The 23,262-nt window shown below is 39.9% G+C and overlaps 1 protein-coding gene and 1 long non-coding RNA gene across 2 annotated transcripts in view; one reads left to right on the forward strand and one right to left on the reverse strand.

Moving 5' to 3' along the window:
• LOC109610855 lies at window positions 1-19,931 on the reverse strand. The gene is made up of 3 exons (XR_002193164.2): window positions 18,356-19,931; window positions 3,597-3,659; window positions 1-84 (listed from the first exon to the last, which is right to left on the reverse strand). It is a non-coding gene; the product is annotated as an uncharacterized LOC109610855 (long non-coding RNA).
• Window positions 7,845-23,262, forward strand: part of LOC105277598 (D-beta-hydroxybutyrate dehydrogenase, mitochondrial) — a 23,074-nt gene continuing 7,656 nt past the window's right edge. The window contains exons 1-2 of the mRNA XM_011336055.3: window positions 7,845-8,080; window positions 22,533-22,762. Coding sequence (XP_011334357.1) covers window positions 22,556-22,762 — 207 coding nt within the window. The 5' untranslated portion in view covers window positions 7,845-8,080; window positions 22,533-22,555. The remainder of the gene's footprint in view (window positions 8,081-22,532; window positions 22,763-23,262) is intronic.

Genomic DNA, 23,262 nt, shown 5'->3' on the forward strand with positions numbered 1-23,262 from the left:
GATGCAACGTCGCGTGCGGCGTTGCCATAGACGCGCCTAATGCGCGCGAAGTTTAAACGGACTTCTAATTCGAAGTTTAAACATCTAAAAAAGAAATTGAATTATAAAGGCAATATTCAACGATAAAATATATTAAATATACAGGGTGTCCCGGGTTTTAACCGACAAACTGCGGGAGTATATTCTACTAGTGGAAATAAGAAAAAATTCATATATCGAGTTTGCTTAGAAATGCTTTATTACAAAGTTATAAACCAATATTGAAAAGAAATATCAGATAAGTAACAACGGATTTTTCACAAAAATAAAAGTTATCTACGCAATGATTTAGTGACGCATTTCAAAATGTTGTCCTTGCACATCGATACAAGCTAGACATCGACGTAGTACAGAATTTGTTACAGTACGACATTCCTGAAAAGTTTGTTGCATCTCAGTAACTGAATTAGTAATTCGTTGCTTTAAATCTATCTGGTACTCTCCTGTTAGGAAATCTACGTTGATACTCTCGTACGGCAGCTCGTGCATTTCCGTCACAGAATCCGTACACGAAATGAATATCAGTGTATTCCTCATTTGAAAACACTTTTGGCATTCTGATAGTAATTGCTAGTTGACACGACGATTGAAATCTAACAGCTACTGTTGTGAAAGTAACAATCATACTGAATCGTTTCAACATAGTGAACATGAATACATGTGAATACACGTAACATAACATCTTCGACCTTGCAAATTCTACACTATGTTCCGTTGTTACTTATCTCATATTTCTTTTCAATATTGGTTTATAACTTTGTAATAAAGCATTTCTAAGCAAACTCGATATAAGAATTTTTTCTTATTTCCACTAGTAGAATATGCTCCCGCAGTTTGTCGGTTAAAACCCGGGACACCCTGTATATGCGGAATAAAAGCTGTGTACTTAGTAATTCTTGAAAACGTTTAGAAAATTGCTAAATATTCCTATTCTAAAAAAGGCGTTTTAACATCGTGAAGTTCTTTTTTATCGAATATTGAGGCCTCTTTTCTGCGACGCTGATTGGTTCTCTCGCTTGGCTCGAACTTCGTGTGACTTAAACTTCGTGTTGCGAATGTCAGAATGTCATAGTGGCTGTCAGTGCGGTTATATTAATTTATTATTTCTTAGGAACGTGAAAACGGCAGCTGTCAATTCTGTCAAATTTGTATTGATGAAATATGATGAAATAAATAACACCTTTAACGCCTTTTTTAGAATAGGGCTACGGGCTAGAACTTTTTCATTTCCGAGTTTACGATATTTTCAATAGCAGAGAACTCTAGGCAATATAAAAAATAATGATATCAACAACTCAGAACTGCTTGGAAAAAGAAAAAATTTCTAAGGGCTAGAACTTTTTCATTTCTGAGTTTACGGTATTTTCAATAGCAGAGAACTCTAGGCAATATGCCAATTAATAATATAAACATCTCAGAACTCCTCGGAAAAAGAAAAAAATTTTTTAATAAATAATAGATGAATATTATTATTCGAAAACGTTATTAACATTGAAAAATAAAATAGCGCGCGCCTGTGTTGTACTAGTTTAATAAAAAGTAATATTATAACTTATATCCTTATTTATTTTATTTTAAACTGAGGATTCAAGACTAATTATAATTCTATATATAATTTAATCTCTTAGCAAAATATTTTCGAATTTCATATTCATTATCTTTCCTACGTGTAATTTAATATGTTAATGGTACAATGTCTGCGTGTGTGACATTTTCTTAACTTAAGGTGTTTACACACATATTTTAAGAATATTTCCACATTTTTTAAATAAATGTATTGCCATATTACTTAACGAAAACTTAAATCGATTTGCATGCAATGATACGCAGTGATAAGCTAATTGACACGCAATGTCAATATGAGATCCATGCTGCGTGTGCGGGCACGTTTGTTCGATTAACATGCAGAACTCGTGTGGGGGCAAATATTTTATGCCGCCGTGCAGCATTGGCACACAATGACACACTATTAAAAGAGGCTGGGCGTGACTGAAATTCAGTCAACGGGATTGCGCATCACTTATCGCGATACATTAAACAAAAGGCAGATTTAATAACGTAAGTGTCACATGTCGTTATAAATATTAATGCAGTGTGCCGAACACGCGCGCCGTAAATCACATCCCCCGTTTATCATCTCCATTTTAACACGTGTTTTCCGTGTTATTCAACACATTTTACGATTCATAAAGAACCAACCATAATCGCGCAAATCGAGCACGGCCGAAAGAAAATGAATCGATTGAGTAGTATGTAGGTCATTGCAGACCACAATTTTGTCGAGAGCTTCGCGGGAGGTAACAGCCATAGATTACCTGAATGGAATGAGAAACACGTTTCGCAATTCGCAGTCATTAATCCCTCGTGGAGCAACGTCATTTTACAGTTTTCAATGCGGCCATCCTTCGTGGCCGTTACAACTGCCCTCTTTGCCCTGAATATTAAAAAAATCGTAATTAAATCAGCATTTTTGTACAGCGAATTACGACAAAAAGTGATTACAAGTGAATCTGGGTAAGAATTATCTTAATTGAAATACACAGTCGTACAATTATGATTTTTAATAAAATTTTCATGTATAAGCTGAAATATTAAATTCTACACCGATGTTGCTCCATTCTTGAAATTGCCAATATACAATAAAACATCAACAAGCTTGAATGTTACATTAAGCGAGGTCGCGCTTTCATTCCATATTAATTTTCGATCCAAAACTATTAACGCAAGTATGACATTATTAATTAAATATTACAATAAATTGCTAGTTTAGAACGTTATCAAAAAGCTTAGTGCATACGAGATGCATATGTGAATGCATATAAGTCTCACATGCGTTAGTTCAATCAAGTTTCGTCGAGGTGCAAAAATAGAAATTTCGCAAATACTCTCTCGCGTTATTATAAAGTTTTCACGATATTTTTATTTTTTTTCATCGATTTTCTCGATTATGCGATGTGATTAGAGACATAATTAGATGTGATTAACAGCACACGGTCAAAGAAAATTCAGGATAACAGTTATTATTTTATTCGCGCGCATTAAGAACTTTCGACTAAAATTTATTATTCTATTTAATTACGTAATTTCAATATCTCGTGTATTACATTGATAGGTACGATTATACATTGTACGTGTATGTGTTACAATATTTTGCGTCATAAATTTCATTTCGAGACATAAAATGCTTTTTAAATTGAATTAAAATACGTTTTAAAATAAACCCATAAATATATCACGCGCGCGAACAATCTCCGCATAGGCATTGCGGAGTAGAGTTCGCAAATATATTGCGCAGCACTGTCCGCCAAATATTGCGGAAATAAACTTCGCCATGATAATGCAGAGCAATTCATCGTGGGACCATTGAGCTGCCAGTAGAGTAAAGTGAATCTTGTTCTGACATAAATATTCGTTCAACAATTTTAATAACAGTATCGCGTCGCAAATATAAAGTGTAAAGTATTAAGTAAAATGATTTTTCATTTGAAATTTCACTTTATAGTGAAGATTGAAGTGCAATCGATGAGGGATATATAACAAGGTAAAGAATTCTTTACCTTGAAGAAGGAAAGGCTGTTCCACACCATTTCCAGGCCATTTTCATTGAATTATGATGGACTCTGTGGAATTTCATCACGCATTAGTGTGCTCAATTTTTTCGCTTGTAGAGTAGCGATTGCAAACTAGTGCATGCACTAGTTTGTAAATTACAGTGATTCACAACAAGAGATTTAGATGTCTCTTAGACTTACGAATTTCGAAAATACTGTTATGTTTCATACATATGCTAAAATAAGTTCACTGATTATACAGGGTGGCCCATTTTAATTTATACAGTCGATTTTTTAAAACACTAAAAGAGATACGAAAAAATGTTTCAGACAAACATGTCACGATTTCGAGGGGGACATAAGATGATACCATTGGTTTGACCTTGAATAGTCGTTTGAAGGTCACGCGAAGATCACCTTCAATTTCTTAAATTGCAACCCCAACTTTTTATTGCAGATTCTTATTCTCCATCGAAAAGTAAATAACTTTTGTCTGAAACATTTTTCCGAAAAATGTCATCTTATGTCCTTAAAATGTCCTCAAAACTCATCTTGAAGATCATTTTAAGGACATAAGATAACATTTTTCGGAAAAATGTTTCAGACAAAAGTTGCATGTTTTCTCGCGTAGAATCCGAATCCGTAATAAAAAATACCATGTCTCATTAAAAAAAAATTTCAGACCGGAAGTTAGAATTTCGATAAACAATGACCCGTCTAGTTGTATCCACATTCTCTGTCGTGTATGGAGATCAACGTTCGAACAGTGTATTGTCGAATATCGACAATGTCAAACGTGATTACGTAAATCGGTATTCGACAATACACTGTTCGAACGTTGATCTCCATACACGACAGAGAATGTGGATACAACTAGACGGGTCATTGTTTATCGAAATTCTAACTTCCGGTCTGAAATTTTTTTTTAATGAGACATGGTATTTTTTTATTACGGATTCGGATTCTACGCGAGAAAACATGCAACCTTTGTTTGAAACATTTTTCCGAAAAATGTCATCTTATGTCCTTAAAATGATCTTCAAGATGAGTTTTGAGGACATTTTAAGGACATAAGATGACATTTTTCGGAAAAATGTTTCAGACAAAAGTTACTTACTTTTCGATGGAGAATAAGAATCTGCAATAAAAAGTTGGGGTTTCAATTTAAGAAATTGAAGGTGATCTTCGCGTGACCTTCAAACGACTATTCAAGGTCAAATCAATGGTATCATCTTATGTCCCCCTCGAAATCGTGACATGTCTGTCTGAAACATTTTTTCGTATCTCTTTTAGTTTTTTTAAAAAATCGACTGTATAAATTAAAATGGGCCACCCTGTATATAGGTACATCTCCAAATTCTAAATTTTTAGCTAAAAAGTTTAATAAATATTTTGTACCAAATGCTATTGTAAGTGTACTCTGGTTAATGTTTCTTGCCAGAGGCATATTCACAAGCCTCGTGTACAAAATCGGAGAGATAATGAAACAATATATTGGTTACGTTCCCACGGGAATGATCAGTGGAGCGATTCATTCTATATTCTAAGAATTTCAAATATTTTATCTAGATTTTTATACATATACATACATACATACGCACTCATAAACGATCATTAAATATCGACGTTCGGTGTGGAATGCACCGTGGATTGGGAATCGAATTACACGAATTATGATTCGTGTCGAGGTCACCGGACGGCCAGCACGACGTTGCAAATATCGAATTCGCGATGCACCTGCTAACGCGTGCGATGATTTTGTTGTATTTTGTCGTTATTATTCGGGAATTTATCTCGCTAATTAGCAGATCGCTTGAGAGCTCGCTTCAACTTTGGAATACCGCGTGCGGTTAACGCATATCGGCGGTATGCATAATCGTAAAAATAATCTTCATTCTGGAGAAAGCTCTCGCGAGATTGAGCGCACTCCGATCCTCGAGTGCGATCAAGAGATTATCCGAACTCCGCCTGTTATACTAGCGCGCGTTATTACGCTTCAGCAAGCCCGCGCGATTTACGCAGTTTCAAATCCCGCTAATGTTTCCGTTAATGCGGCCGCGGATCCCCTTTAGAATTTTTTCCGCGGGGTGAATTACGAAGATTAGCTGCCGCCGCTGTTGCCCGCGGATTCCCACCCTTACGAGGTTGCGAGTTGTCTTTTTTGTACGCGTTGTGAGAAACATAAAGAGATTTTTTGAGGGAAGGAAAAATGGTATAATATTAAGCTGAGGTTGTTAGATAATTAGATAATTAGTCACTCTGATTTTCCACAGACCTCGTCGAGGTTTCGTTGAAGCCGATGTTATTAACTGATTATTATTAATTGCCCGCGAATTCCCACCCTTACGAGGTTGCGAGTTGTCTTTTTTGTACGCGTTGTGAGAAACATAAAGAGATTTTTTGAGGGAAGGAAAAATGGTATAATATTAAACTGAGGTTGTTAGATAATTAGATAATTAGTCACTCTGATTTTCCACAGACCTCGTCGAGGTTTCGTTGAAGCCGATGTTATTAACTGATTATTATTAATTGCCCGCGAATTCCCACCCTTACGAGGTTGCGAGTTGTCTTTTTTTGTACGCGTTGTGAGAAACATAAAGAGATTTTTTGAGGGAAGGAAAAATGGTATAATATTAAGCTGAGGTTGTTAGATAATTAGATAATTAGTCACTCTGATTTTCCACAGACCTCGTCGAGGTTTCGTTGAAGCCGATATTATTAACTGATTATTATTAATTGAACATTGCAAATTGATTGGTAACTTAATAGGCTAATGTTATACAATCCCTATGCTATCTATTTATTACATAGTTAATATAATACATCGTGCAATTTATACTATTTATTTGATTTAATACAATGCAATTGTAATTATGTATGTGTGCATGTATTAACGAATCGATATATGTGAAATAAAACATGCATGAGAGAAATGAATTATGAATTATATCACGCATCGTGTCTTAGCGGACTTAATGACTACTTGCTCTTTATGAGAAGAATCTCTGCAATTGTTTATGGAGCAATCCCGTGGGCGCTTCCCACGATTTATGCAACTGTGTTACACATAGTCCACGAAAAGATAATTACTTCTCATAGTCGCGCACGCTATGGATAGATTACATCGCGCGTTGCATTGTGTGTCTATGTTGACAAAGATTATATCTCTGACGTAACGAATCTTGTTGGTTTATGAATGTCGTTAACATGTATGTTGCATAATTTTTTAAAAATATTATTCTGTCAAAAAAGTTAGCTTACAATATCGAGAGAATTTTCAAGAGCACACGTTTAAAAAGTAGAACTGCTATAATCACGTGTCAATTAAATTAATACATTATCAATATAAATAATTTCTATGTAACGTCTAAATTATTTTTCTAATGATTAATGCATGCGTACCGATTTAAACACAATATCGCATCGGCTTACGAGCGTGCAATATATGACTGGCATAAATAATTTCACAGTTATACACCGTCATATTGCGTGACATAAATAGCACGTGATGATTAATGATCGACGCAGATTCGTCGTGTGGAAAGAAATATCCACATTCCGCATCTGCGACTCAACTCTTCTTAGCGTTGCCGCTTACTTTACATAACTGCCCAACGTAGTTACAAAATCATGAACGCCCGAGGCAATGCGAACGATTGCCAATTGCCAGTTTATTATTTCATGATGCAAACTTTTTTAATGTGCCGCCTGTTGACGACAAACAAACAATATTCAACAAATATGCATGTACAATAATTCTTTCAATTCAGATTTAAAATTCCTTTCCAATATGGAATCGAAATAGCTTTACATTAATATCAAATCATGATTTTTAATTAAAAATCACACAGATCAGTGAGGGAGATAAATAAATCCGACGAACATTTAATCCTCTAACCAAAATACGATTGAAAGCGGGATCAGACCCTCCGTAACAGCGGATTCAACAGAAACAAATTTGATATACAAGCAACATCGAACTTCAAACATGCCACTTCCAAATGCAATCCCTCATCGGTTTCTTCTAACAAATTCACACGCGTTCTAAAGCTCATAATGATCCTCGAATCTCGAGGATGCCCCGTGACAATCGATGGTGCATCTGAATTATTGCGGTGCGATGCGAGAAGCGCGCACGTGACCGTAGGCGCGGCGGCAAGGCGCGGAGGAGGCAAGAAGATGCCCACCTTGCCGTGCCTTTTCCATTCCGCCGAGGTAGGCACGGCCGAGGTGGTATCGTGTATACCGTTCCTCCTCGTGGGCATTCCAAGCAGGAATTCTCGAAAGCCAGTTGTGTTGTAGAAACCGCGGAGCGGCTCGCCGCTCGCCCGGTAGGTACTTTCGACCGGTCGTAAAGTCGACGTTTCACAGCGGCGGTGCTCGCTTCCAGTAATACGGAATTTCGCCCGGAAAGCGGACGCGAACTCGTGTCCCGGCCGAACGATTGGCAACCCACCCGGAAGACTGACGGGCCATCCATAAAAATTCTGGTGAGTTATGCGCGCATTTCTACCTGTCCGTCTCTTCTACCTGCGAAATCGATGGTCCCTTCTGCCCGAAGGAATCCGTTCTTAGCGCTCAATGGAATCATTCGGCCGTCCAATATCTCAACTGTCAGCGCGCATCAGTGAAAATTTACGGTTTAAGCTTGTTCGCGTTGCTCTTCTCGTTGGTCAAGAGTTTAGCGCTTTGTTGTTAATGCACGGTGAAGTTTGGTTAAACACGTGGATGAATGACGGCGCGCTGGAATCTTCCGCGTTTACATGTAATACGCTCTGAAAAATTTGGAGAATGCACTCGTTAAGAGTTAAGGAGGGGCTTATGTATTGCAGAATTGTTTGTATTGCGCCTTTGATGTGAATTCTTTTTATCGAAACTTTACACTGTGTTACTACTTGTGATTGCTTATAAATCAGTACCTGCAAAAATAGTTTAATGCTCGCTAAAATTTAGACAATGATGTATTTAACGGATAACATATCTAGGTATAGATAATATACTAATCTAGATATAAATATTATATTAATATTTATTTATTGAGCTAATACAGATATTTTTTACGTTTTTAATTTATTCTCTAACATTATATTTGTGCTTTAAATGTGATAATGATAATGATATTGTGATATGTGATATATGATAATAATATTGACATACAAGTAAGTTAAAAATATTTCGATAAAAATATGATTAAACATCACCATTTATTTAATCTTATCTTCATTTATTGTTTTTATATTAAAATTGTAATTTAATTTAATTTTTTTATTTATTTAATTTCATCTTAAAATGTTTCTGATTTAAATAATTTAGATTTACTCTTGTTAGGTTTAGAATCTAGACCGCACTTGTCAGACTCCGTCATCGTAGAAAATAGCCATTAAATGAATTACGAATGCTCTAATTTTGTTCTTTGTATGTCAAGGAGCAATCAGAGGAGAATTTTTCATAAATAAATAATTTCATATTGACGTGCCTGAAATAACCTAGACGATTAATAATTATGCATAATCATTTAGAAGAAATATCAAAATCCAGTTGAACCTGGCAGTTTATTTTAGCGCCAATCAATGTTTCAAATTAAACCTGAACAATATCGAATTTGACAGAACTATTTTAGGAGCCCAGATATACAATATCCAGCCAGTGAATAACTTTAGATCACTATTAACAAACAATTATATTGAAATTCATAAAAAAGTTTACTTATGAATCCTATTCAATTAAAAAATGAAAGACAAATAGGCGGTTCATCCTGTAATAATTGCGCCGCTGCAATAAATGCCTGTCACATTTGGCATCTATTTCGGAAATCAACTTTCAATGACCCTACGTTCAGACGGAGCGTACAGCTTCTTTAAAAATCAGTATCGCGTCCACGAGATCTGCATCTTCTACACTTCTCAAGAACCGGTGAAACTCGCGAGCGAAATGTCAGGGCTGCATCCATTTGCATGAGCGATTCCTTTGTCTCGATTCCTCGAGCAAGGCGAGGCTCGCCGTTTCCGCTTTGAGAGTTTCGATTATCGCCACTAGCGGACCGTGTCATCGCGAAACGAGACTGTTTCCGGGATCTTCGATCGATTATCCGCCGTGTGGATACTGCTTCCTCGTGTCGTGACGTCCGGCAGGATCGCACGCAGGCCGACGGTCACGGAGAAATCGTCGCGAGCGACGATGAATCCGAATCGGCAGCGGGGTCGTCCTCGCGGCGTTAATTAAGGCTCAATTAAATCCGCGAGGATCGCGAGACACGCGCGATGGACGGCGCTCGCGAGTGCAGCTCCTCGCAAACGCCTAATTCCAGGGTTGCGGCGTGCAATTTTTGCTGCGAGCGCGCACGACTCCGCTCCGTGCTCTACTTAACTGGCGATTTAATTTTCACTCGCGTCGCAATTACGAGCTTCAACGTCGCGATTGCAATTAAACGGCTCTCCCCGATCATCGTCGCTGTCATTCCTCGTCACGCGCCTCCTCGTCGTCGTCGTCGTGTCCTTCCGTCTCCCGGACGGCCGTTTCGCCAAAGGCGAGGACGACGCCGGCCTGATCATGATGAGTTTCTAAACGCCACGAGATGAGACGAGATAGGTTTTTCTCCTCATCTCAAGAGAGCGTGAGAGTGCGCGACGCGATTCGGAAATACTCTCTCTAATAGATTTCGAAAGGAAAAGATAACTCCGAGAATAAGTAAATGAGATTTTCACGAGTTTCACAAAATGTATCTTACTTATGTGTAAGTATTGTAATTGTATGCTGTAATTGATGCTATAGTCAAGTATTATTATTATCAGCTCGTAAATTTTCGTTCGAACGGAAACGAGCTCGTGAGGATCCAATTTCTCTCGTGAACCGAAATCGTTGCTGCAGAATCACCGCCGGCGGTTTCATTTTTACGAGACACTTTTTCGCTGCTGCGGAATTCCTTCCATAATAAAACTAACGAGAAGCGATACGAGAAGTGAAAAAGTGGCGCTTTGAATTATTTTGGCAAGTGTTACTTTCACCACGCCCTAATTACGATAAACCTGTCATATGGACAGCTAGTAGCATTTCATATTTGCTGCAGGTGCTGCTCGCCGATGCATGGATCGAATTTCGCGATTACGCACGATTAACCCCACGCATTCGCGTAATAGCGAGAACAAGACAAAATCGCAGCAGCAGCAGCAGCTGCTGCGGTAAGCTGCGATGTTGATATAAAGATCCGCTCAGCGCGTAAATTGCACCTTATTAGCGGTGAAATTGATAGCCACTTTGCACCTACAACAAACTTCGGAATCAGGTCGAATAATCGCCGCGTCAAGCAAATTCCGTCGAAAAACGAATGTAACTTAAGAAAGTCGGCTATTAAAAGCTACGTGCTGCGGATTCCCTCGGACCACAAATTAACCGGCGCAACGTTACGATTTCAATTAAGTTACAACGCAGCATTAGTTACAACTCTGCACCAAATGTTCCACATTCAGCATCACTCTCGCAATTTCATGTTTTGCAATTTGTACGTTTTGAGAGAACAAAAGTAGTTACATTCAGCTATAATTTATTTCACTATAATCTATTCTAAGTTTCAATAGTGACAACAGATTTTTATAATAACTTTTTATAATAACTTTAATCCTCTAACTTCTAACTTTAAACTTCGGGCGCGTATACTTGGCGCTTTTTTTGTACCTATTTTAAAAAAGGTTCTGATTACAGAAAAGTGATCAATTTATTCATCATTCTTTCATCTCTCGACTTTTACTACATGAACATTGAACTTGTCCCCTCCTCATAAAGTCTGATCAGCTGCATCAGCATCCACCGCGCGAAAACGCTTAAATATAGAGAGTCTTCCAGCGGTTCGACGCGATTCTTCCATTTGACCTTAGTCGAGCTGCTTTCTCTAGCTATCGAAGAAGAAGAACAAAAAGAGGAATCGCGAGCTCACGGGGCCCCGGTTCTACCCAGATAGATGCACTTCCCCATCAGCACTCGCGAAAGTAAGCATCACTCGGGATATCAGGCCTGATCGAGACGTAATATGGACAATTGTGCGTGAACGGCGGCCTCCGCGCAATTCGCATTCCTGGACGAGCGCAACGTTCTCAGCCTTTCCGTTCACGGCGGGAAAAGTGCTTAGCTTAAACTTTCTAAGCGTTTCACGTCGCACCATGGTACAGGGAAAGAGAGAGAGAGAGAGAGAGAGAGAAAAAAAAACGCGGTTCCAGGCACAAGGGGAGTAAAACCGAGTCCGTCACCGCGCGATTCCGACAAAACCGCTCGAGGCTTACTTATGTGATCACAGTCGGCAATTAATGCGTGGGTAATTAGAACTCTATGCCCGCGGAGTTCGACCCCCTGCTCACCTGAATCGCTTAATTACACCGGTAGAGATTTTTGCAGCAGAAGTCGAAGTTGCTCGTGCGGTTCTCTCGCTTTATTCGGCCGGCACATATTTTGCGAACGCTTTGCGAGTCCTATGTGAAATGTCCGAAATCCGTCATGTTTCACCGTAATATGAGTAATTAGCGGTCACCATAATTTGACATCAAAATAAATTACGAAATATTAAAAGTTTTAATTAATTCGGTGCACTTAGTTTTACCTTAACTCCTAAATAGTTGTTTTAATTTAAAGTATTTAATCGAAAACTGGTACAAAGTCATAGAAAATAATGGGAATTATTTTAAAACTTAAAGTTGCATTACTTTTTTTTATAGCCTAAATCAAGTTTGATTTCTGTAAGAAAAGATTCGAATTAATTTGCACACTTGATGGACTACATCATTCTCTCCTAAATTTTCATGTTAACGAGATTCTTCAGTCAAAGAAATTCTTCAATGAGCAAAATGTGATCCAAGACTTGACGCGATCCAAGGTTCGCGTACTATCTCGGCGAAGAGACTTGCAAGAAGCTGCTGCAATTTAAAATTGAAATGAAAGGAGCTTGACTCGTTCTTGATAACTACTAATTCTCCCTATTTCCGATTTATTTACGGACCTCTGAGAAATACGGGTTCCATTAATTGCACGGCCGCGATCACGACCAGCACACATCATATGCGATCACGTCCAATGCGGACTTCTCTATTATACGCTAGAGCTAGCGCTCGTACACGCTATCATTTCTTAGGATGTAGGATGAGGTGTACGAGACTGATGGGTAGCATTATACGGGTCGCGATTTGCACTAGAGGAAGTCGTGAATACGATCGAGTAAGTATAATGAGGTTGCAGTAAAGTGGACGCGCCGATACTTTCACAAATAAATTACTCAAGTGGCTTCTAGGTATGTACAATATTTAATATGTTGTATATATGCTTATGTAGCGATTATGCTTCCGTGTAAATCATCTTTTTATTTTTATTATTTTATATGTTAGATACACTATCTAATTAAATGAATTTGTTGAGAGGAGTGAGCAGTAGCACATCACTGACGCGTTCTAACACGCTCTACAGAAGTTGTATCGGATTTCTCAATGGCTAAATTAATTATTTAGAGTTGCATTGTTTAGATAAGCGATTGCGATAACGTTCACGCTTTGCATCTTTTCTTCGATACTTCCTCGATTATTTAATCGTAAAACATATTTCGTGCGTGTCCGAGGAGGCGATAAGCTGGTTAACGTTGCACCGATGCGTTACGCGTATTATTTCTTTCCTTTAATTAACACTGTACCGTAAATGCGTCGAAACGTTTCGCTATTTATCTGCGAAAGTATTAAGTGATCTAAACATGATATTATATAATATCTAGGTAACAATTCTATTGGATTGGCCAAAAAGTAATTGCGTTTTTTTTTATATAAATAAAAGGCGAATTTTTCATGGGAAACAAAAACTTTATTAAACAATATATTGTCCATTTTGTTTGATTATCTTTTGCCATTTTTCAGGCAACTTCATGATTCCGCGCTCAAAAAAGTTCTTATCTTTTTCAGCAAAAAACAATTCCAACAACGATTTCATATCCTCATCAGCAGTAAAGGTTTTACCATTCAAGGCGTTTTGCAAAGAACGAAACGAATGGTAATCTGATGGTGCCAGGTCTGGCGAATATGGTGGATGTGGTAACATCATGGTAACACATCCCATCCAAGCTGCAACAATTTTTCACGAGTGACCAAACTTGTACGTGGTCTAGCGTTATCATGGTGAAACACAACACCTTTGCGATTCACCAATTCTCGACGTTTCTGTTTGATGGCATCATTTAATTTATCCAGTTGACGACAGTATACGTCTGAATTAATGGTTTGATTCCTTGCAAGCAGCTCAAAATACACGATACCTTTAAAGTCCCACCAGACTGACAGCATAATCTTTCTTTGGTGAATATCTGCTTTTCAAGTGCTTTGAGCAGGTTCATCACGCTTGCTCCACGATCTTTTTCGTTTGACGTTGTTGTAGACGATCGATTTTTCGTCGCCTGTTATCATACGTTTCAAAAATCGATCATTTTCCTCACGTTTCAAAAGAGAATCGCAGATGTCAATACGCTTAGTGAGATGAATTTCTTTGAGCTCATGTGCTACCCAAATATCGAGCTTACTAATGTATCCAAGTCGTTTTAAATGGTTTTCAACACTCGATTTCGATATGTTAAGATTCTCAGCAATCTCTCGTGTCGTTAAACGCCGATTGGAATCGATCAGTGCCTTTATTTTGTCATCATCAATTTCGATTGGCCTTCCTGAGCGTGGTGCATCTTTCACATTAAAATCTCCAGATCGAAATTTAGTAAACCAATTTTGACACTGCCGCAGTTTTAAAGCATTTTCGCCATATACATCACATAACTTTTTATGAGCTTGCACAGCGTTTTTCCCTTTTCGGAAGTAATAAAACAAAATATGACGAAAATATTCTTTTTGATTTTCCATTTTGAAATCGACGGCAAAGAAACAATTGTTAACGAAATCGTGTACTTTCTTTTTCTAAAACAAGCTTGAACTGTGAGTTGTTAACCTACATAATGAATTTGCGGTTTAGAATGAAGTTAGTTACATTTCAAGACATGTATGTCCATGTATTGGAAAAAAACGCAATTACTTTTTGGCCGACCCAATATAATAAAATTAAGATTTTTGCCTCAACGCCGAGTTGCAATTTCGGCAGTTGGAAATTCGGGTCTGATAATACCGTTATGACAGCGTACGTGCATGCGTGTGGCTCGCTTTCTGTCAGAAGTAGGTGTAAGATGAGCGTCGCGCGTGACGTCCAAATTGTCATGCAAATATTGGTGTCCACATACAAGAGCCAACATTATTTCCTTTTACACACGGCAGTTGAGGCCGACCGCGGTCAACTGCAGAGTACCGTTGCTCCGTTGTCCAGGAATTCTCTCGCTCTCTCTGTGATAGGCGTACACTCGCGCACTCAGCTCGTAATCACGGATTACACGTTGCACGCTCGCACGCAGGTAAACAGAAGTCTCGAAGCAATAATTCTTACGATCATGGAGAATGGAGAAGCGCGGTCAAACGCCCTGCAAAGACTCGCATTCTCGTCCCTCGCGAAATCACCCTTGATATTCAACGTGTGCGAACAGCTTGATTCCCTCTCCCTAAACTCTTCGAACATTGGAATTTTCCTGCACGGATAAAATGCACGATACTTAAGTGATATATCAATGTATGCCTGAATTTTAATCTCTCGTTTTGTCAGAAAAATCATTTGAAATTCAAATGTTTAGTATTTTCTCGTCTATTTGCGGTTTTGAAGTGTTGTCTTGAAGTCTTCGGAATGTCGTGTTAGACGATGATTGTTCTTTATTGTTCTATATTCTTTATTACTATACTTATTATTTCTGTGTACTAATTCGTATACAAATAACGGAAGAATTTAAAAAACAAAAGTTAAAATTTATTATACATAAACCAAGTTAAATAGAAATGAAGAAAATGAAGTTTGGTAATTATAAAGGAATAAGAGAAACGAGACGAACCTCGTAACACAATTTTCCATCGAAGGTAGAAAAGTTTGTCTATGACCGATGCCACTTTATTCTTGCGGTCGTTTGCTCGTGTCCCGTTAAGTTTTGGTCTCATTCTTTTGCGTCGCCGATATCGTCGGTTAATATTAACGGTCCAATAGCGATACAATACCGTAAATAAATAGCAGGTGCAAACACGTTATAAATGCGCGTTTGCACGTCTAATCAATTCGCGCTGCGGCGCTTCGTTGCTTTTTGAAAAATGTGATTCTTGATTTACGACGTTACGTCGTTCACGCGCGCAAGCACTAACGGTTTTTAAACTTTGCACTTTGCGTTTTCCCGTATCGGCGCATCTCCACACGGAAATCGGAGAAAAAAGTCCGTTAATTTTGTAGCGGGACGCACGCCGGCGAAGATAATTATTTGGCATACATTAGTCAGTAGACGGACACGCACGCATACATGCATGCGCTCGCGCGCACACGCAAGATCGCGCTTTCCTAAAATGCTTCGTTACCCTCGGCAAAATCGCAATTTCACTCCCCTTGCCGATAGTTAACTACGCAGAAATGCACGGCCGTTAGCGAGCCGATGATCGACGATGCGATCGAGAGTAATTAGGTATCAAGTCGCATTAATTACTGAACGATAATCACTGATGTAACAGCACGACGTACTTGAGCATGACCACATCGCGTTTTGGTCGCTCGGTATACGTGTGGTGTGTTACATAAGTGAGCAATAAATCTCTCTTGAGGAATTGAAATGCTAGATGAAAATTAACAGCCGAATGACGATATTTCAAAAGCAACCGTTCTAAAGCGTATAAAAAATAAACGTCATCTTGTCTTAAAAATTCCCATTTTGCGCGCTCTTTTTCCTAAATCTGAGCTCTTTAAGATCATCGAGCCCTTTAAGACACTTCATTTCGCGACTCTGTCGGAATTTACTCGCGTTACTGTTAATTGCCATCTTCGAATGAAATTCCCTCATCGCGATTTCGTCCTTTTGTTCACCCGAATCGATTCGCTGATTAATTCAGTTTCCTGAATTTCCAGAGTGAGAAATTTCCGGCGCTAAAGGATTAAATAATTAACGAGCGTTAATTGCGCGTTCAAACTATTCCGGAGCACATACGCGCGCGCGACGTCTCAATAAACTTTAATTTGCGCTAACAAAATCAGTTGTATAGGCGCATGCGCACGTAGTTGCTCTACTCATCCGCGAGCAAAATGCTAGCAGAACGTGAGCAGAATGCGTCATTAAGCCTGTATCGGATTACTCACTAAAGATTGAGATTGCGAATTAGGATTTGACCAATCAAAACGCCACATTTTTATTGGCCGAATCCTCCAAACCGCAATCTCAATTTCCAACGCGTAGCCCCATACAGATTGCGGACGACGTCCTTTGTTTGCAAAGGAAAGTCGGCGAGCAGCCGAAGGAATGCGGTGATTATCTTCGAGCAATAGGTCACGTGATGATTGCGCGCGTGACTGCTTGCTGCTATCGGATATAACGGGTGATCGCTACGTTCGCAGCAACTGCATGTGCAATGAGTCCAGCAATGCGTGTTCATCGTTTATTGCTATTCTTCGTACGCAAATACGCGTTGACGTGCGAAATAAAGATCGAATGTTAACCGCGAACAGTCACACGCTGTATCTGTGGAAACATCCCATGGGAAGCTGCGTGTTCATGCCCGCGCATACCTGCTGTAACTTCCAAACATTCCAGCTAGCCCAAACGCGTTTCGCACACCGACACTGGCGATTAATTGAGATGACAGAGCCGCTTATTAGCATGGCGTTTGCGATAGACGCGGTCGCCGCCCCATGCGGCAAGTCAATATCCTCCTTTCGAATGCAATTGCAAATTCAATTTCGATGCAGTTAACGTCTGCCTCATTGCTGAACCTTCATAAACGCTTGCGTCACTTGTCGACGCGAACAATTTCTCTCTTTCGTCTGCATTTTTAATCATGGAATGGGCAACAATGAAAAAACACTAATTTTACGTAAAGTGTATGTCCGTCTTTATCACTTTATATAATCCAATTTAGCGCTAGTGTTATTGTTCTCGAGGTAGAAACTCGGAACGAATGCAAATGCACTTGTAAGCGTCAAAGTTAAATAAGTAATTTTTTTATGTTTCTTCATTCTTATGCCTTTTGCGAGTATCTATAAATGAGTGATATTGATATGAGTAAAATATAATTTTAAGTTACATAAAAATTTTGCGATTATTCCAAGTAAAATATACATATTTTTTTATATTCATATAGACATATATTTTCTTTATCATATTGTATAAACTTCAATTTAGTAATCGTTATATATAGTGTTGCACTCTGTTATTGAATTATTCCCATGACTCGCAATTAGAATAATCAACGTAATTCCTGCCTTGGGAATACGGGGACAAATGTCATATCTATATTCAAGCATACCGTATATCCCATTCCAAGTCGCGAAATGATCACGAAATAATTACGTGAGAATATTTCACTGTCGCAAATGAGCACAAGGAGATATTGTGATTTCATGTTCATTTCAAATATCCTTCAATTTCCATTTGAAGAATTGTTAGTCTTACTCATATACACTTTAAAAAAATTACTTCTCTTACGAAAATTAAAATTAATAGAAAATAGAAAGATCTGAAAGATCAGAAAACATAAGTTTGTATAATGTCTTCTACTATTCATCTAACAATCTATTAATCTACCAATAATTATAAAAAATAGTGTCATCAAGTGAATGGCATCAAAAGGCGAATGAATTAGGAGCAAGGCGATCGATCATAGAGACATTTACATTAAAAGATGATAAACCGGACTTACCACAAATGCGCGACGTTCTCTATCGCGATGCGATGCTTCGCCTGACGCTTGGATTCCAGAGAAAGTTAACCACGATAACTCAATCCGAGATAGGAGGAGAGATAGAAAAAGAAAGAAAGAAAGACAGAGAGTGAGATTCATTGCGTACGCACACATGCATTAAGTAAATACACACGCGGCCGCAGGTGCGCGCGTCCACGCGGGCGTAAATGTCGCATCGCGCGCTGAAACGTATTAATTTCCGGAGCGGCTCCGTTCGTCACTCTCGAGTGACAAACGCTAATTCATCACGCGCGGCCTTTCGCCAGGTGATTCGTTACGACCGACGAAAATCTCGCCTCGCGATCGAGATCCGTCATCGAGGAACAGCACGAGCGCATCGCCGTTCTCAAACGCGCAGCAGCAGTAGCAGAAGCGACGGCGCGTGCGCAGTTCCTGCCGATTACTTTTCACGAAGTTGCTCAACGCGTGACGAATATGGAAAGTCGCAAACGGAGGAAGGAAGCATCGCGAGAAACCCGAATCGTCGCTGCACGCGACGCATCTCGGGCGCCAAATGCCGACGTTTTTCGATTCGCGAAGTTACGTCGCTCTCCATCCATCGCTTCGCGCGCGTTTTCGGTTGCCCCGCGAGACGCGTCCCATTCGAGAACGGTCGCGTGAATACGCGATTTGCAACGTGCGCATTTCGCAATTTCTCATCTCGCGGCTTTTTTCCCGAGTTGTCGCCGTCGACAAAAATATCCCCGCGCATAAATACGTACGAACGGCTCGTCGCCGACACAAGATAGACGCGTATCGCCCCATCCCGGCGAGGAGTATAGGAATAGCATAAAATATTTCTGCTTTCCTCGTCTTATCTTTATTCAAGCGCGGCGCGTGCCGCGGAATGCGAGCAAATGAAACATAAATAGTGACGTTTCTTTTCATCTCGCCCGAGGGGACCTCGTCGGAGAGATGCCGGCGCGAGGGCGCGGGAACGCACGCGAGAAAGCTTCTCGAGTACGCTAGCGTGCAATATGCGGAGCAAACATTTTGGTTTCACGTCCCGGCGTATCTCTTTTAGCGTATACATATATTTATGCCTGATATGCATCGCGGACAATGCTCCGTGAGGAATGCATCCGCCCTTCCGCATCGTACGAAGCAACGTTACGTGCTGAGAGAGAAAGATCGAGAGGAGGGGAGAGAAAGAGGGAACAAAAAAGAGGGACAGAGAGAGAGAGAGAAAATACCCACTCTCCGGAGAGAAACTCATGAAGACCACACCACACGTCGTAGTGGCCTTCGTGTCTCGCTTTCAAGCTGAGCGATCGTCCAAGTTCGTCTCACGGACGTTGCATTTATCCTTGCGCGCTCGCGCGAGCATAAATGTACACCAGCGAGCGTTAATACGCGCCTCGCGACTCGCGCGGAGGGTTCGACGGCGTTCCCCATTGTACGGATCGTCGTGCGGCGAGAAAGCGGAGAAATATCTCGCGCGCACCACGCGAGAGGGGAGAAACGTCTCTCCGTTCCTGCGAGAGCACGACACTGAAATACGACGACGCCCGGCGCCGTTTAATCGATTCGGCACATTAGCGGTACACGGTTCCACCGCTATTAAATCAGCCGTGCGAGTCGAGCAAGCGAACGAGCGCGCGCGCGATTCTCATCGATCGCGCGCGGATTCCGCGCCGCGCGCATGCAATCTCGCCGCTCCGAATGATCCTCCCGTGAGAGGCCGATCGTGGAAAATCGCGGCGGAGCCTAGACACGCTTTAGAAAGGCGGGTGATTCCGCGAGCAAAAGCGACCCTGCCCCGCCGTTCACTTTTCATGAGGAAACCAATTCCTCGGCTGCGCCTCGCGGATTCTTCTCGACTGACTCCTTCGCGCCAGATCTTTTCGCTCCTTAGAACAAAAATCTAAATGCCTCGCGAACGTCTCCGGCGTTTCTCGTTGCAATATCTCTTTGCGAGTGTCTGAAGATTCTTCTAAAAATTGTTCTTCGATGACATCCTTCGAGTTCGTTTTCTTCGATGCGACAGCATTCGAACTTGCAGCGCCGTGAAAATTTCCGGAAGAGCTGATCTTCACGCTCGCTTCAGTTATTTTCTGTATTTAAAGATGGACGACATCCTTTTTTCAATGTTTATTATCAAGCAGATGAAACAGTGGATAATATCGAGAACAAACGATGTAAAATCTGGCGCAGTAAGCTCCTTGCAAAACTTCTGGCGAGCGAAATTTGAATTTCGAGAGTGTTTTCCAATCGACTTTATGCCGGTTCAGATTCACTCGCGTTTTTATACAGCTTTGTACGGGCTTAAGGGGGGAGCCTGCTTTAGAACGTTGAAAATAAGGTATAATTTTACGAATTGTTTTGGAGAAACTATACAGCGGATCATTATAAAACTTTGATGCATTTATTAGTACATGTTTAAAGATAAAAAAAATTATTTTTTTATTTGAATATATCGCCTGTAGAGGTCGTCCTGGAGGCATCTTATTGTAAATTGGTGAGCATTCTCCTGCCTCCAAATTTCATCCAAACTGAAAAATTGAAATATTTTCTCGTTATTTATGAATTCCCATCGTCGATGAACCTTTAATATTCATAAAAACATTAAGTTAAACAATTATTTTTGCATGAAAAAGTTCAAAAACTTTGCCTAAAAATCGTACTTTTGTGTTCTAAGCTCCACCATTTTGGCACTTTTCAACTTTTTTCTTCTCTCTTTGGTTCATCGACGATGGGAATTCATAAATAACGAGAAGATATTTCAATTTTTCAATTTAGACGAAATTTGGAGGCAGGAGAATGCTCACCAATTTGCAATGCCGGCGACGCGGCTGCACTAAGATTTCTCCAGGACGACCTCTACAAGCGATATATTCAAATCAAAAAATAATTTTTTTATCTTTAAACATGTACTAATAAATGCATCAAAGTTTTATAATGATCCGCTGTATAGTTTCTCCAAAAACAATTCGTAAAATATACCTTATTTTCAGCGTTCTAAAGCAGGCTCCCCCCTTAACGAAATTTATTGCATGGCACATGGCACTCAAACTGCACGTTTCCATACAATCGCGCTTATTTGAAGATGCTCGACAAGATACTTCTAATTCTAATCTCGCCGTTGCGCACGCGTCCCTGTAATTAACAAACGTCTCATTCATCCTACAAGAAGTATCTTGAGCACTCGAGATTCGCGCGACTCCCATTGTTCTCGGGTCGCGATAAAAGTGCCATTAGAGATAATAACGAGCTCGAAAAAGCATTAATTAGCGCTAGCTGCTAATCTTCTCGCCCGGATGTATCCATTCAATTAATTGTCACGGTAATTGCCGCTCTGCGAAGCTTAATATCATTTTTGCTATTATTATTATTATGTAATATGTTCGCGGCTGTGTTCTATTGTATATGCGGCTTTATAATACAGAATATCCGATAAATATTCTATTAGAGTGTATATACTCTATGCGAATACTCGTGCTATATACCGTCTATTGGTTTGTGCATTGAAGATTGAGATTGCATCGTGATTGTACGTTCGAAGTTAAGATTCTGCTAATGAGACTCAATCCGCTCCATCTTCATTGGCTTTACCTCAATTTCCGATGCGCAATCACAATACAAACTCAATCTCCAGAACATAGTCTGATACGGCTTTAAGTGAAACCCCCACGCGAATCAAACATAATCAATCAATAGATCGATCCATTGAAGCTAGGTCAGACGTAAAAAGAAGAAACATGCAAATAAAGATTCTTTTTTATAATCCTAGAATCTTCAGAAATTGCTTTGTAGAAATAATAAAATACGCTGCCAATATCTGCGCTCCAATTATTTAACGTTCTTAATCTCATTCTAAAATATTCTATGAGAAATTATCTATGGAGTTTGTAGATTTACATGAAATGTTCATAAAGTATTTCTGCACCATTCGAGAGATAATAAAATCAAACCACTCAAGACTTCAGACATTTCTATTATATCAATATTTTATTTCTAATCACTATTTTCACAAATATTATTAACAATTAAATTAAAAGTACAATGTATAAAATAAAAAATTATGATAAAGTTTATTAAACATTCTTGCACTTACACCGTACACCGAATAGGAACTAGAAATAAATCCGGTGCTCGACAGGCAGATTAACAGTCATTCCTTTTTTCTCTTTGACAGATCTACCGTAACAGCCAATCGCGATGGATGTCGAAACCGGGGCCATCCTGGCCTTGCAGATATTGGCTCTGTGCTCAATAGTTGCGGCCCTGCTGGCCTATCTGATGCGACAATCCAGGAATGCCGCCGACGAGTACGAGTCACGTAACAAACGTCATGTACTCGTTACCAGCTGTGATACATGCATAGGTCTGCAGATCGCCCTCGCACTCTACGAAGCCGGTTACAAGGTAATAATGGCCGCGGGGATACATGCCGCGTCTACCCCATAAATTACCGGCCTGCGTAAACTTCACCATACGTTCGCCGGTGCGTTATGCCCCATACACGGCACCGCCGATATTTCCCAGCCAGTGAACATTCAAAATTGTGCGAGAGCCGCCCTGAATGCGAAACCTGCGTAAAGTAACGGCTCGCCGCTTTATTGCGTGGGAATTGCGCAGAATTTTTGTTCCCTTTTCTTGCTGCGGCATACCGCCGCGGCCACTGCTGGAAAACGCGGACAAACTGTCGACAAGGCAACCGGCACTGAACCGTAATCAAGGATACTTGTTTCCACTTGTTCCTTGCGACTTCTAATTAACGCTGCAACTGGAACGAAGCGATTATTTCAAGTACTTTTTGAACGACACCGGAATGCCTTTGCTTAATGGATCTGTAGCACGTCGCGAGGACAATACGCGATCGTTCTAATCAATATCGTGCATCCCGTGCGCACAGGGTGGAGGAC

Source organism: Ooceraea biroi, chromosome 7 (genome assembly GCF_003672135.1).
Source record: "Ooceraea biroi isolate clonal line C1 chromosome 7, Obir_v5.4, whole genome shotgun sequence".
Classification (NCBI taxonomy): Eukaryota; Metazoa; Arthropoda; class Insecta; order Hymenoptera; family Formicidae; genus Ooceraea; species Ooceraea biroi.